General features: G+C 40.4%; 1 protein-coding gene across 1 annotated transcript; it reads left to right on the top strand.

Moving 5' to 3' along the window:
- Window positions 1-2,201: 2,201 nt before the first annotated feature.
- Window positions 2,202-13,417, top strand: CNDP1 (carnosine dipeptidase 1; the record flags this gene model as incomplete). Its single annotated transcript, XM_084281551.1, has 11 exons — window positions 2,202-2,279; window positions 2,895-3,038; window positions 4,077-4,239; window positions 5,284-5,372; window positions 7,293-7,493; window positions 8,881-8,965; window positions 9,508-9,668; window positions 11,206-11,370; window positions 11,538-11,679; window positions 12,069-12,216; window positions 13,312-13,417. The coding sequence occupies 11 exons, from the start codon at window positions 2,202-2,204 to the stop codon at window positions 13,415-13,417; spliced, it is 1,482 nt and encodes a 493-aa protein (XP_084137677.1).
- Window positions 13,418-15,019: the final 1,602 nt, after the last annotated feature.

Here is a 15,019-nt window from a genome sequence, read left to right as displayed (position 1 = left end):
AGAGGGGGACAATCACCTCCCTCCACCTGCTATTGATGTAGCGCAGGATGCAGTTGGCCTTCTGGGCTGCAAGCATGCACTGCTGGCTCATGTTGACCTTTTCATCCACCGCAACCCCCAAGTCCTCCTCTGCAGGGCTGCCCTCAATGAGTTCTTTTCCCAGACTGTGCCCATGTCCAGGATTGCCCCAGCCCAGGTGCAGCACCTTGCACTTGGACTTCTTGAACCTCATTAGGTTCATGTGGGCCCCCTTCTCAGCTTGTCAAGGATGGCATCCCTTCCTTCTTTAGTATCAACTACACCACTCAGCTTGGTGTCATGTAATGTTTCAGTGCTTAATATCTCTATCCTAAAAATCCCCTGGGTTTGGATTTGTTTTGTCTCAATCAACAAATCATCTCTCTATCTGTGCTTTGATGCTTTGCTCTGCTGTGAAACTGGTATTTGGTCTCTTGTAACACCAGTCCTTCCAGTGTCAGCGGGCATCAGGAGCTGGACTCTGGTGATCAGATCTAGTGCACTGGGGCTTCACAGAGCGAGCTGTGTCACAGGCAGGATAGATGTAACCTTGCTTGCAATGAAAGGTTGGAAAGTGAGGTCTACGCTTCATGCAGCCAGGATCTCTATAATCGCCCCTCAACTTCTAGATCTGTCCTTCACCAAGTTCCCAGAATGTGTGATGGAGGCAGTGTTTCGGAGAGTGTCCACAAAGCTGTTTTTTCTCGTTTGTCTCTATAGCAAAACTGATCTGCAGTTTTTACAGGTAATTGTGCTTTGACAGGAGGACAAACACCTTACTGTTTAAAAACAGGTCTTGCAGGCTTTTAGGTCAACAGTGGAGTCACAAAAGCATTTTTTTGCTTAGAGATTTGCTGGCTCTAGTTTGATTTTAAAGATCAAACCTCCAGACTCTCTGGAGTAACTGAGGTGTAGGAGATGAACTACCTGACTGGGTTAAAAGACCATGCTTACCCTTGAATTTTCTTTATTATTATTTTTTTAATTATTATTTTTGCATGTTTCAAGTACCATTGCAGTAGAAGTGGCTGTGTCCATTGCTGGAAGGACACCGTGTCACTGGGTGCTGCAACGCCTTACCCATCCGCTTGTTTCCCAGGCGGAATAAGCCCAGTTCTTCTTTCCACTCCCCTCCTCTCCTTACTTCCTCTCCCTCCTCTTGTTCATAACATGGGTTTTCCATCTTCCTTCTCAGTCAGTGAAATGTAATTGAAATTATTATTATTGCTACAGACTATTATCTTAACAGTGCATCAGAATTAAGGAGTTAGGTATGGACCTGCAACTGCATGTTTCATCCCCAGCATAGAATATTTTTCGAGTCAACATGTTAGGTCTTGACCTTGGGACCCATCGCATTGCACAGCCCAATACAGCAGCTATTCTGAATTTAGCCCCACCCTCTATGTGTTACTTGGCTAACACTGATTCAGGAACTACAGCAGGCACTTCAGGGAGACAAGAAAGGAAAACTGCAGAAAGGAAGAAAAGCACCAAAATACTATGGTTTTTAAATCTTCACCCATCTTGTGAAAAACAAGACACAGAGAGGTTTGTAAGTACTAAATGACTTCTGCACTTATCGAGTGTTTCAGTATTGCTGCTGTTCTTATTCAACTGCAGAAGCTATTTGCTGGAGCTACTCTCCTGCGCTGGGATTGCTATCCCTTATTCATGTGAAACACACAACGTGTGTCAGGGAATCCATTTTTCTCTCTCTTTCTGGAAAAGAGGAAGAAAGATGAGTCCCCTGGGCAGATGGTGCGTGTTGGTGTTTGCAAGTCTTCCCCTGCAGCTGTCTTTGCAGAATGCGCAGTGTGAGGTTTGTGCATTGAGAAATGATGCAGCAAGAATTTCTTTGGAAAACACTTCCCTTTATTTCCTTATAAAGCAGAAATTGTAAAGCTATTTACTCCTTGGTCATTTTTTTCCCCACATTTTTTTTCTTTCAGAAAATTAGTTATGAATTGATTTCAGACTTTATGTGATGAAATGTCTCAGACATCCTCTCTCATGGCCTGAAGGAATTAAATGAGACTTAAATAAGGCTCAGTGTTTTGCAGTTTTCTATGGTTTTCAGCAATTAACAGACATGCATATTGCAGGGTGTCTCTGATGTTGAATTTTATCTTTAACTTTCAGATACTGTCCACCTCACCCGCGAGCTGCCCTTCAAGGAAGGAATGTCCTCCTCATCCTCTTCAGCATTGGAGACTGAGATCTTCCAGTACATTGATCTGCATCAAAGTGATTTCATTAAGGTAAGAACTATATTGCAGGGAAGTGGCTGGAGGGCAGCAGTAATGTCCCGGAGGCCTGTGCTCCACGTGCCAGATGAGCATTTGCCACTAAGGTAACAGCAGCGTTTAGGATCTGGCATCAGGTGTGCCACATCTGTGCCACAAAGCAAGGTTGCAAGGGGACAGTCAGTACTGGGGATGCTGTAGGTGGAAGTGGGATTTGTATGGACCTCCATAGACCACGTGGCTGTAGGCATCCTCCAGGTGTAGGCACAGAAAGACTCCTCTGAGCCAAAATGCACCTGAATGGGAGAAGCAAGCCAGACCTCGCAGATCCTGCCTCTGTGTGCAAGGGAGCTCTGCAGAGAAGTGACAGCATCGGGCTCTGATGATGTGCTGGGGGCTCCGATGAGCTGATATGTACACTGTAGGCACAAGAAAGGTGATCCTAGCTCTTGGCAAATCTTTACCAGGTAGAAAAATACAGCTTCCACAATGTTGCTGTGACAGGATAGAAGGGAAACTCTCTTCCAATAAGAAGCTTTACATATCCACAGGCCAACCACGGATTCCTGGGTTTTAGACCAATTAGACCTCATTTAGACCTTATTGAGCTGTACTTGTCCTCCTGCACAGGATCTCAAGGAATGGGTGGCTGTGGAAAGCGATTCTGTGCAACCAGGCCTGAGGAAAGAAGTCATGCGAATGATGGCGTTGGCAGCAAGCAAACTTGCAGCTTTGGGAGCCACTGTTAATTCAGTAAACCTGGGGTCACATCAGGTGCCTGTCCTTTTCTTGTATGTAAAATGTCATACCTGCACATCTATCGTGTTCTGCCTACTACTTTCAATGCTATGTATATGCATATATCTCTTATGGCTTTCTGGTATTTTTGGTAGTTAGACAACAATTTATCAACAGTCCCACAGCCACACGATACCTGCTGAGTTCAGCCCCTCCTCAGACTGATTACCAGCAGGCTTAGGAGACCACACATGCGATTATGGTTGGCAAGTTATATAGCAACAGCCTGTGTCTCCCACAGCAAGGAATGGATGACCTGTTGTAGGAGCAGACACCAGAGATGCATCTCTGTCTAGGGCCAAAATATTGTTTCCCTTAAAACCATTTTTTTCCTTTGATTGTTGGGCAAGAAGCTGCTATACTTTGGTATTGCAACAGACCAATACAAACCAATATTATTGTGAATACAAGGCAGTATACACATTATTTACTTCTTATTTCCCACTCCTGTGAGACACCCAGCCTCTTTCAGCCAACGTGGAGATCTGTTCTGTATACCTACAAATTATAGGATTAGTTTGGAACCTCAACCTAAAAAACATTCCTAAATAGCTGCTGCTGCATCCTGCCAGGAAAACTTTATTTTGTTTTGTTATTTGAAGTTGCAGGCCTCCTGCCATCTGTCTGTTGCAAAATCAATCCCCACATGAGTTTCTGTGTGGCTTTTGACTATTTTAATGCCACAGCATATGCTTTTGTCACTATAGCACACAGTTGACTTTGTCTTCTCTACTGCTGGGAAGTAAAAGTTTATTAAAGAGTGCATTTATGACAGAGCAACATTAGAACTCTGTATAGCCCTGGAAAAACCTAAACAGTTGGGGAGAAAATCTTAATTCCTCTGGGTAGGTTAGATCTGGATTCAAAATCAGATTTAAGGACCTGATCAAATTAGAGCCAACTGAGTAGGCAGAAACATTTTCAGTACTGAGAATTCCAGTTCTTTTTACAACGTTTGTGAGTTTTCAAAGGTTTTTTTTTTTCCTTTGTTGCTTTTTTAATATTACTTTATAGCTGCCTGATGGCCAGCACCTCCCACTGCCGCCTGTTATTCTTGGGGAGCTTGGCAAGGATCCACAAAACCCCACTGTCTGTTTCTATGGCCACGTGGACGTGCAGCCTGCCAGAAGGGAAGATGGCTGGAAAACTGATCCTTACACATTGACCGAAATTGATGGTGTGTACCTGGTCATAGTTTTTGTGTCATTATTTGGATCTGTGACTCTGGGATCTCCAGTAGGAGGAAGTTCCTTGTACACTTAACTACAGCACGAGCTCTTCTCCCACAGAAATCTATGGGACAAATCCAGCAGCTTTACATCTTGATGTCATGCCGTGACTGGTGAGACTCATCACTGACCGCTTAATATTTGGTGTGGAAAAGCCACGTGAGGTTAATGTCACTTTACAGAGTGTTCATTAGAGTCTATTTCTGCCTTAAGGTTCTTGTTGTGTTGTTGGATCAATCATTGTCCTTCCTCACCCTTTCTGTTCTTGCTTCATAATCCTTTAGCACCTCCACCCACCACACTGGAGCTTAGGAACGTTTGGGTGGGAGATGGTCAGGCCCTTCTTCATGTAGCAACCTTTCCCCTGCAATCAGCAGAGCATGGAAAGCTCCTTTCATCAAAGGAATACAAATGTGGGATGGCGGGTTAGAGGATGAGTAAGCCCAAGAGCCCAGAGATCCTGGTTCCCAGTACCATAACCATTAAGTGACCCTTTCCTATCTGCTGGGACTGGTTCCAAACATCTTTATTGGGGTAACTCTTCTGCCTTCCAGTGGGAATTGACATAGGTATATATTGCTGTACCTGAAACCAAAATCTATTCCTGTATATAGCTGTATGGTTGAATGCTAAAAAAAAAAAAAAAAAAAAAAAATGTTCTGTACCTATACCTGTAGGACCTGGCGCTTAGGGACGTGGTTTAGTGGGTGATATTGGTAGTAGGGTGATGGTTGGACCAGATGATCTTGAAGGTCTCTTCCAGCCTTAATGGTTTTATGATTTTATGAAACAGATCTTAAGAACAAAAGTGGAACTCCAGAAATTGGTATTAACAAGTCAATAAAATTCTGATTGTGCTGATACCTCTCTTGACACACCTCTTTTGAAGCTTTTGCTGCACCAGGAATTTGCTGATTGCATTGAAGTGACCTGAGAAGTTTCAAAGATTGCTTGAAAACTTTAATCTTTTATTTTTTTTTTCTCTTAATAAGGAAATCTCTATGGCCGTGGATCAACAGATAATAAAGGACCAGTCTTAGCTTGGATAAATGCAGTGGAAACATTTAGAGCCTTGAAATTAGTAGGTATCAGTGAGGAATTATTTAGTCATTACTATAGTACCTCTCTGGAGGAATGTGTTTACCTTTTTGTGACATAGATAATGCCTCTCTGTCCCAACAGACCATGTGTATTTTGAAATATCAGCTTATTTCTAATGCTATATCCAGGGCACTGTTTTCACTCCAGTACAAATACATATTTGGGTATTTTTATATTGAGTAGCCTTTATGCAATGTAGAAATAGTTTTGCTGTCATTGCCTTGCAAAGGAAAACAAACTAGGGGAAACATTCAATTTGTGTTACATACATTATACAGTTTTTCTATTTTCTTGATAGTTTTTTAAATGGTAAAATAACATACATCAGGGAATGGTGATGAAGTCTCATCTCCACTGTTAAATTCTGTTGGTCTTTGGCCTTGGCTACCCGCAAGTTACCTTCAGTTTGTGTATGCATGAAGAAAGCACCTAAAATGCTTATTCCTAGTGGGATGTTCTTTCAACAATAGATCTATGACAGAAAATGCTTTGAATGTGTGCATTAACCAAGTACAAATATATTTGCCTAGAGACTGCCATAGGTCTAAGAACCAAACTCTTGCCTGAACTCTACAATGGCCAACATAGTTATCATTAAATCAGTCTGCATGTTTAATACTTCTGTGGTAGTTTTATCCCCAGTGCAAAATTAAGCCAACATATACTCTAAGTTTGTAAGTTCATCAGCAAACACCCTTTAGGGTGATTTTACACAACACATTTTGTTAGATTGATAAAAAACAGTTTTCTCCCTCTGGTACATGAGACAGACTGAGTTGCAAGTCTTGGCTTTTAAAGCCTTTGTGCAGCCTCTGGAAAGCTAATGGTTTTCTTCCATCAGTAGGACTGAATCTACCTTGGTGCCCCTAAGTTCTAATACACAAACACATGATGTTATTTGCCTACTATTAGGTAATGATTATTATTATCTAATTATTATTATAAATTAGCTATTATCAATTTATACGTCTGTCTTTCTGGATCTTTCCATTTTTTCAAATCACTAATAGCTATTTTGTCATTTTTAACAAGCAAACAAAAAGAAATATTTGTCATTTAGGGGTCTTCCCTTAGAAAACAGCACAGACCATCTTGCAATATACATTAATTGTTTGTTTCTAAATTTTCTGGGGCCATTTGACAAACCATCAGTGAACCCATCCATAGCACAAGTTCATTTAAACTCTAAACATTTGTTTCTGGGTTTAATCTGAGAATTGAATTAAAACAGAAAGCATCCTAAAGCCTGCAATGAGAAAATGAGTTGGAATGGAAACTAAGCTCAAATTTATTTCTCCTGTGGGACAGGTCAGCATTTCCAACTCTCACTGTTCCACAATTCTTCTCTTTGTTACTCTTGGAAATGCATCCTTATGAGCTAGCAGGCCTACAGATTCAAGAACAACTATCAGGGAATCACCAGCAGCATTTTTATCGTCAGATGACTACCCCTGGTGAGGGGTAACATGCGGGGAAAACAACAGCAATGGACCTTTGCCAGTGCTTCCCACATGGGCTCTAGTAGTGGGAATACAAGAGGCTGGGAGTATTCTGTGAAAATGCCATTGCCATTACAGATTTTCCAAAGCAATTAAAGTATTTAATAGTACCAAAGAGAAACCCCATGACAGATTAACAAGTTTTCTGGAAACAGAAGTTAAAAGGTATCTGCTTTTACATTCTCCTTAAAAAAAAAAAAGTAGAGAAAAACAAACTTTGATGGGAAACTGTATGTGTGTATCTATCAATACCCTTTCTATTGAAACAAGATGTATATCCTATGTCTCTCTTTTCCTAATATATTGCATACTGCAAGTCAGTCTGGTTTTTCTTTTTAAATATTCCTTTTTAATTTTGAAAGTGCTTGTTCCTTACCCAGACTTCTCTGCTGTTCATTCAGGCTATACCAGTAAACTTCAAGTTTATTATTGAAGGTATGGAAGAAGCAGGGTCTTTGGGGCTAGAGAAGCTACTTGAAGAAGAGAAACAGTGCTTTTTCTCAGATGTTGATTTCATTGTGATTTCGGACAACCTCTGGCTCAGCAAGAAGAAGCCTGCCCTCACATACGGGACTCGGGGCAACGCCTGCTTTTTTGTGGAGGTAAGAGACACGGGTTCGTGTGAGCTGGCAAGGCTTCTGACCAGAGAACAGTGGTGCTCCTGTGATCACATCTGTCTCTATATGCAGAGAAAGGCTGACAGCAAACGGAATATTTACAAATGCAGGTCTTCTGTGCTCTTCCTTGCTTATGCAGATTTCCCTTCTCATCTCAGTGAGAAGCCTTATTTGCTTTCATTAATTTCTCTTCAATCATCATTTCTCCACTTAGGAGAAACCTCCACTCTCTCCTCTCGCTCTCTTTCCTACCCAATTACTCTCCTGCCCCTCTCCCTCATCACCCCTTCCTCACATCAACTCCATTCTCCTGCACTATTGTCCCTACACCACTCCCCAACCCCACTCCAACACTATTTCTTCTGCTGTTCTTGCCCCTCTGCAGCAGATACTGCTTAGTGCAACATCTCTGCCTAGAGGCACTCAATTTAGTTGGATCTCTGGGTTTAAAAGCTGTGCAAAATTTTCCTAACCATTGGCAGAAGCAAGTAACAGTGCACTGCAGTGTATTTAGCAGCCAAAATGAGCTATTGTGAAATGAAGTTTGTCATCTGGAAAACTTAAAGCATAAAAGAAATTCAGAGAGATTAAAAAAGGAAAGGACCTAAAGGAAAAATCTACATTAACCTTTATGTCTGAAAACGAACGAAATTTGTTTTTAACCAAAGCAACCTCTGCAGCCTTGATTCAATTTGTCTAAGTCTAGATTATGACAAATTATGATATTAAAACATCAGAAATGGTCTCTGCCTGCTACCAGACAGTTGGATTTAATGAGGTTTAGAGAAGAATAAACAAGTTTGTTGCACAAATATAGTTTCAGATAAACCTGAGAATGAAAATGTGTCTGGAAAAACAACCCATTTAATAAAGCAAATGCCTTTTCTGTTCTAAGGCTGTGTGATTTGAGATGCTTCTAAATTCTTATTTGTTGCAATCTGGAATTAAGGTTGGACATATATTTTCTTAATGTGAAACAAGTAAGGTTCTTTCTTGCCTTGGTTATGAAGATTTTTGCATTTATTCTGCAATGTTAGAAACAGTAATATGCAGGTGTTACACTTATGATGTACTTAATCTTACTGAAGCAAAAGAAGGAATGGAGAGGGATCCTTGCTTTCAAGTGCCTGTAAGTAGTACAGACAGCCGAATTTCTCTCTCCAGTGGTTAACAACAAAGCCCTCTTCTCTTTACCAGGAGCAGATTGTTCCTGACATGATGTTTCCTATTCCATTAATAGGAACTCATAATAGCTTTCCATTTTTTTGTGGCCTCGTTTAAAAAAGCAAAGCTGCCAGTCCCTGTGGGAAACAAATACCTGCAGAAGAATGAGGTAGGGACTATTTACATCTGAGCCATGTTTTTGGCACAGGTTGAGGGTGGTGACAAGGACCTTCACTCTGGAACTTTTGGAGGCATCATTCACGAGCCGCTGATGGACCTGGTAGCTCTGCTGGGTAATAATGTGCATCATTGTTCAGGAGTAGCTGGGGAATGACTAGCAATCAGCCTAATGAAGATCAGTGCCATATTTAATTGATTCGAGTAAGTCAAGTCTAACTGAAGCATGATTTCCAGGTTTCCAAATCTCAGCACAGCTATGCTGACAGCAGCGGAGGAAGGCAATGTCCCTGCTAAGACCAGATGTGCAGTTGAGCTGTTTTCAGTCTAATACTCAGATGTTCATCAAGGATGTTTAAGGATTACCCACATACATGGGTAGTGAAACTCAACGTTTTAATGCAGATTTGTATCCTGGTAGGATGATGTTCTTATGTGACCCACTACAAACAGCAGCTCAGTGCTTTTCTTACTAAACATGAAAATACATCAAGTCAGGTGTGGCAACCTGATGGCTGCCTACAGTTGTTACTAGTTAGTTGTTAGGGTTACTCATTTGGCTAACTCAAAAGAGTTAGGTAGAAGGGAAAAGGTGTTGTGATTGCCAAGCAGAAGAAATGGGTCCTACTTTTAATGATACCTTTGTCTTCCTTCATAGACAGCCTTGTGGATCCCACGGGTCATATTCAGATCCCTGGAATCTATGACAATGTCGCTGCCCTGACAGAGGAGGAGAGGAAATTGTATGAATCCATTGAATATGATATAGAAGAACACAAGAATAATAGTGGAGTGAAAAAATTCCTCTACAGTAGCAAGGTAAAATAAGAATATATAGGTGTGCATATATTTATATGTAGATAGATAGATATAGGTAAAATAATGTATTAGAAGGACAGCAGAAAGAATTTAAATCACCCCTTCATAGCATTTATGGACAAAGCCAGACTGAAAGATATTTTCAGTCAATGGCCAAAAAAAAAAAAAAAAAAAAAAGAGAGAGAGCACAGAGCATTAAAAGGTAAATAAAATTAATGTGCTGAAAATGTAAGTTACTACATCTGGGCAAGTTGATCCAAAATATGAATAATAAATGAGCAAATTAAAGAGTTTGGCTCCCCCTCTCTCATACTGCAGATCCTCTCCCACCATGCCCTGGCTAACCGACCAAACATAGTAAGCATTGAAAACCCTGCATACTGGTTACAGAGTAGGAAAGAACCTATATTCAGCTCTGAAAAATGGGAGGCAGCTTTAGGCTGGTGTGTTTTGGGGTGGTTTTTATTCGTTAATTTTGTTTATTGATCTTGGTGTCTGTTGAACATGCCAAAAAACACACAAAGCTATAAGCCTCTCTTTGCCAGAATTTAAAAATTATTTCCTAAATAAAAAACAGCAGGTGAGGGCTGACTTAGAAAAATCTCCTTGCACAAGGCTTGCAGCTGGGAGAAAGGGAGGGGTGATTCATTTATTACTAACATAATTATAATGGTATTAGTTCTAATGTGAATGTTTTTATTTCCATGAAGAAGCTTCTGAATTGGCCTAAACTAGACTGTAATAATTAATAATGTACAAGAATAATGTAACAGTAAAGAGTTTTGATGCTTTACCCATACGTGGGTGAAGTGGTGAAAATTTTTTGTGTACTTAAAGCTCCAATGTCATAAAAATGGAGTACAAAGAAAGGAGTAGTGCTCTGGGGTTCTGCACACATACCAGCTTATAAAAAGCTGTTTTTTTTTTTTGTTTGTTTGTTTTTTTTTTTTTTTTTTTTTAAAAAGTGTCCTCTTACTGTCTCTCCTTCTTTAGAATAAGTAGTTTCATTTTTATTTATTTTTATCCTTCTTACCTTCTCCAGGAAAAAAAAAAAAAAAAAAAAGTATAAACTTGAATATTATCCCCTTACTTCTTGTAGTATTTAAGTGCTCGTTAGAAGGATTTCTCACCTGATATCAACTGAATGGAGTCTGCCTAAACTGGTTACAGGTTTCTCCTTGTAGAAATCCTGAGATCCGTAGGTGGGAGAGCAGAAGTTGTTCTGATCTCACTTGGCACTAAAAAAATCACTGCTGTGATATTTTTAATAGTTCTCCACATTTCTTGTCATGCATGAAAAGCTGTTCTCAATCTAAATGTTTCTACAGAGAAACAAATGTTGACTGAAAGGAGCAGTATTTCTTAAAATTAAAAAGGTAGCACTAGTTTGAATTACAAATCAAATATCTTTAAAGTACAGAGGTCTCCAAGTATAACATGGATGGAAAATGTTTTGTGTCTTCACATTGTTTCTATCAATTGTGAATGGTTCCAGTGTCACCCTCTTCCCCTCTTCTATTTTTTTTTTTTTTTGAAGGAAGAGATACTTCTGCACCTGTGGCGTTATCCTTCACTCTCTATTCATGGGATTGAAGGAGCTTTTCATGAACCAGGAATTAAAACAGTCATTCCAGCAAAAGTCATAGGGAAATTTTCAATTCGCCAAGTCCCCTACATGGACCTTTCAGTTGTGAAACAACAGGTAAGAAGCCAAAGCCAGGTTCTTTCTAGTGTGTGAACCAAAGTCCCTCTTAGCACCTCACAACTTCACAACCCCAGTAGTAAACTGGGTGTTTCTAGCATTTAGCTGTTTGTAAGAGCAATTTCAAGAAGATGAAAGCATCTAACTGGAAGGTGTTTGCCCTGTAGGTGGAGGAGCACTTGAAGAATGTGTTTTCCAAGAGGAACAGTCCAAACAAACTCAAAGTGTCTATGCCACTGGGTGCAAAGCCCTGGGTTGCTGACGTTAATGATCCACTATATAAAGCAGCAAGAAGGGCAATAAAAACAGGTACACATCTTCTTTTTTATTTTTCAATGTGTCTGCAAGTCTGCAGGAGAACTGTGCTCATCCACAAAGAAAAAAAGAGATTTCCCACTTCAGTGTTATGGTCACTTGCCCTTATGTATCTCATTGATTTTGACAGAACAGCTCAGCCTCCACATCTTGCTGAACTGGGGTGTATTTAACAGGAGTAGCCAAAAAAATGACTTGTTTAGCTCTTTCATGTACAGTTACAAAGCCAGAGGTTTGTGGAGTGCAACTGATTCATGACATCATTTAGATACAGTTTCTACTCAGAAGCTCTTCGTGATTGAGCAGACTGCGGATATTTGGTAACAGAAGAAAGCATCTTTTGTTTCGCTTATGAATGAACCAATTCTTTGCATGTATTTCAGTTTTTGGAGAAGATCCAGATTTTATTCGGGATGGTTCAACAATTCCTATTGCCAGACTGTTTCAGACCATAACGCAGAAAAGGGTGATAATGTTTCCTATTGGAGCGGCTGATGCTGGGGAGCACTCCCAAAATGAGAAAATAAGCAGGTTCCTTTTATTCATTTGTTTGTGCTATAAGAGAAGGGGGGGAGAACTGAAGTCTTCTGGTGCTCACACATAACCACTGACAGATGGGAACCTTTGCTTTCCAGTGGACGGTCCCAAGCGACTGTCTCCAGCAGGCCTGGTGTGTTGCCATGCAGAAAGCAGAATTCCAGATTTATCACATACTGACATGTGTTTTTCATGAAATGTCTACTCCATCTTTAAGTACATACAATGGCAGTTTTCATTGCCATGCCAGTGAAATTTCCCTCTGGTCTGAAATATGATGAAATATGGGCACCTTTCCCCACAGCATCCATTCTGAAGTGTTGCAGTCAGAGGTACTCAGGCTGATGGTGAAGTGTAGTTATATTGCAGCGAGCCAAACTAGTGTAACTATATCAAAATTAGAGTGCTGCCCTTGCAGTTTCTGAGTTGGGTTGTGCCAAGCTCATCCTAAAATTAATTCTCAGGTGATTTTTTTTCCCCTCGGTATAGCCCCAACACTGTTGGTTACAGATGAAAGTAATCAGCATACTTTGCACTGAAACAGTTTTCTCTGAGAATCCTGCAGAGGAATCCTGCAGAGGAGTGCCAGTTGCAGGGCATCCAGAATTTCACTGCACTTTGTCCTTTTTTCAGGAAGCTGTTTCATCCTTCTGTTATTTGCAATGTAAATGAGTGAGAGTAAACCACATCTGCACTCTGCACGTAGGAGAGTAAAATGAAGTCACCTCTGTCCATTTATTTTGGCTGTGACAGTTATGATCTTGACTCTGAGAAACTTGCCATCACTGCAGGCATGAATGGGGAGCTAGAACATAGCACTTTTTTCCTCAGAAAGATGTTTTTCCTCTTACCCTTCTCCTGAATTAGAGTAAGTCATGACACAGAACAGTAGTAAGGACCTGACAGAGTGATTTCCCATGCTAAACTCACCACTAATAAATCGGTGTTTTTTATTAGGATCTTTTGTCAATTCTTTGTGGTGGCTGGTCTCTCAGACTCCTTTGAATATACTTAAACCTTTGGCTAGACTACTAACTGAACAGCAGACTGGCCTGACAGGATGTCATTCTCTTCTTTCCTTCTTAACAGACACAACTACATTGAAGGAACCAAAGTGTTTGCAGCCTTTTTCCTGGAGATATCAAAGCTACGTGGGCAGTTACATGAAACTTCCAGCCCAGAGACTAACAACTGATAGACCATCATCACAAAATTAGCAAAGCATGTTTTTTTATTATTATTATTATTATTTTTATTTTTTTTCAGTTTTAGGCTTACTAATTTCCTGGTCTGGAAAAACATGTAAATCACATATTCTATGTGACTGAATTTGTGGAAAAAAATAAATGCTGTGCATAATACATGTTCCTTAATGTCACTTTCTTTACAACAAAAATCGTAAACGTGTTTTGGCCAAAATCTGCCATCAGAAGGCTGTTTTTCCATCAAATTAGCAACTATTAGTTGCTTTTAAATTATCAGTTTATGTTGTTAAATCAAATGCACGTGATGTATCTTGAAATTACAACAAAGCTCCAAAGTTCTGTTTGCTGATTAGGGAAAACATCTAGCAAATATTACACAATTCACATCAATATTTATTTCAATTTCAAAACGTGATTTTCATTTTGATATGCATTTCATTCACACACAACAAAAATGACAACCAGATTTAAACAAAAGCTCATTGGTGTTATCTCCACTGTTAACACAAAGGGCGTTAATTAAGGAATTTGGCTGGTATTTTTCCTTCCTCTCCTGCTCCATCTCTTGGAAAATAAGCAAGAATAAAGGTGTTTAAGGGCATGAAGTGTGGATGTGGAGCCTTCAGAGTAGGATATCATGCCATAAATAACCTGTAAACTCTGCTGATGTGGAAAATTATCAGGTGAAAAGCCTTGGCTGGATTTGAAAACACAACCAAAAAACAAGCTTGTTTTTCAGTCACTCATGCGGCTGGTATTCTGAGAGGTTTGGGAACAGGCATGATCAGGGATGGTTAGGTTTCACATTGGGTTCTCAATAAACCCCATGTTCAGACTTCCCCAGGGCTCTGAGGAGCCCCTCCAGCTGATGAGAACCGAGCATGTACACCGGCTGCTGAAGGCCTTCAAGGGAAAGAGAAGGGCCCCAATTGGGATCTTGTTTGTCTTGGCTCCATTTGCACAATTGAAGTGCAACTTCTGGTGCCCACGCCTAGAGGCCTACATGAGAAGACTAGGACTGAGCCCCTAAAATCAGAAGACTCCAGTTTGCACGTCATCAAGTTGCAGGAAAGGCCCTTGGCAGTCTCTCAGCTCCCTTCACCTGTTCAAACCATTATGGAACATGGCAGTAAGTAAGGAGCTCTGCCGTGCACGTGGGGGACAGTGGTCCATGCTTAAAAGCTATGGACCTGTAAAGGACTGGATTTTTTCAAAGTGCTTGAAGATGTACAATTGATAAAACATGATTTGCAGTCTTCTGTTTTGTAGCGTCTCAATTTTTGGGTGGCTTTCAAAAGAGACTTTAACATCACTGAAAGAAATAATTACTCCTAAACATGACAATTCTGGAAGAAGAGAAGAAAGCTCATTGAGGTAGCAGAGCTGGTAGGTTTGCTCATGCCAGAGGTATGGAGGCTGTGTTTCCAGGAATGTAAGTGATCTGAAAAACACAGCAATCCTAAAACAATTTAGGGTGGGATTGTGCCATATGTAGTTTCTTCTGCTGCTATTTATTTGGAACATCAAATAAAGCACAATCAACAAGGATGGCATCACTTCATGTGCACAAACGCTGTCAGAGCAGCACACTG

Source organism: Netta rufina (assembly GCF_964035555.1).
Source record: "Netta rufina genome assembly, chromosome: 2".
NCBI lineage: Eukaryota > Metazoa > Chordata > Aves > Anseriformes > Anatidae > Netta > Netta rufina.
Note: the sequence above shows the minus strand (reverse complement) of the source record. Positions and strands in the feature narration are given on the sequence as shown.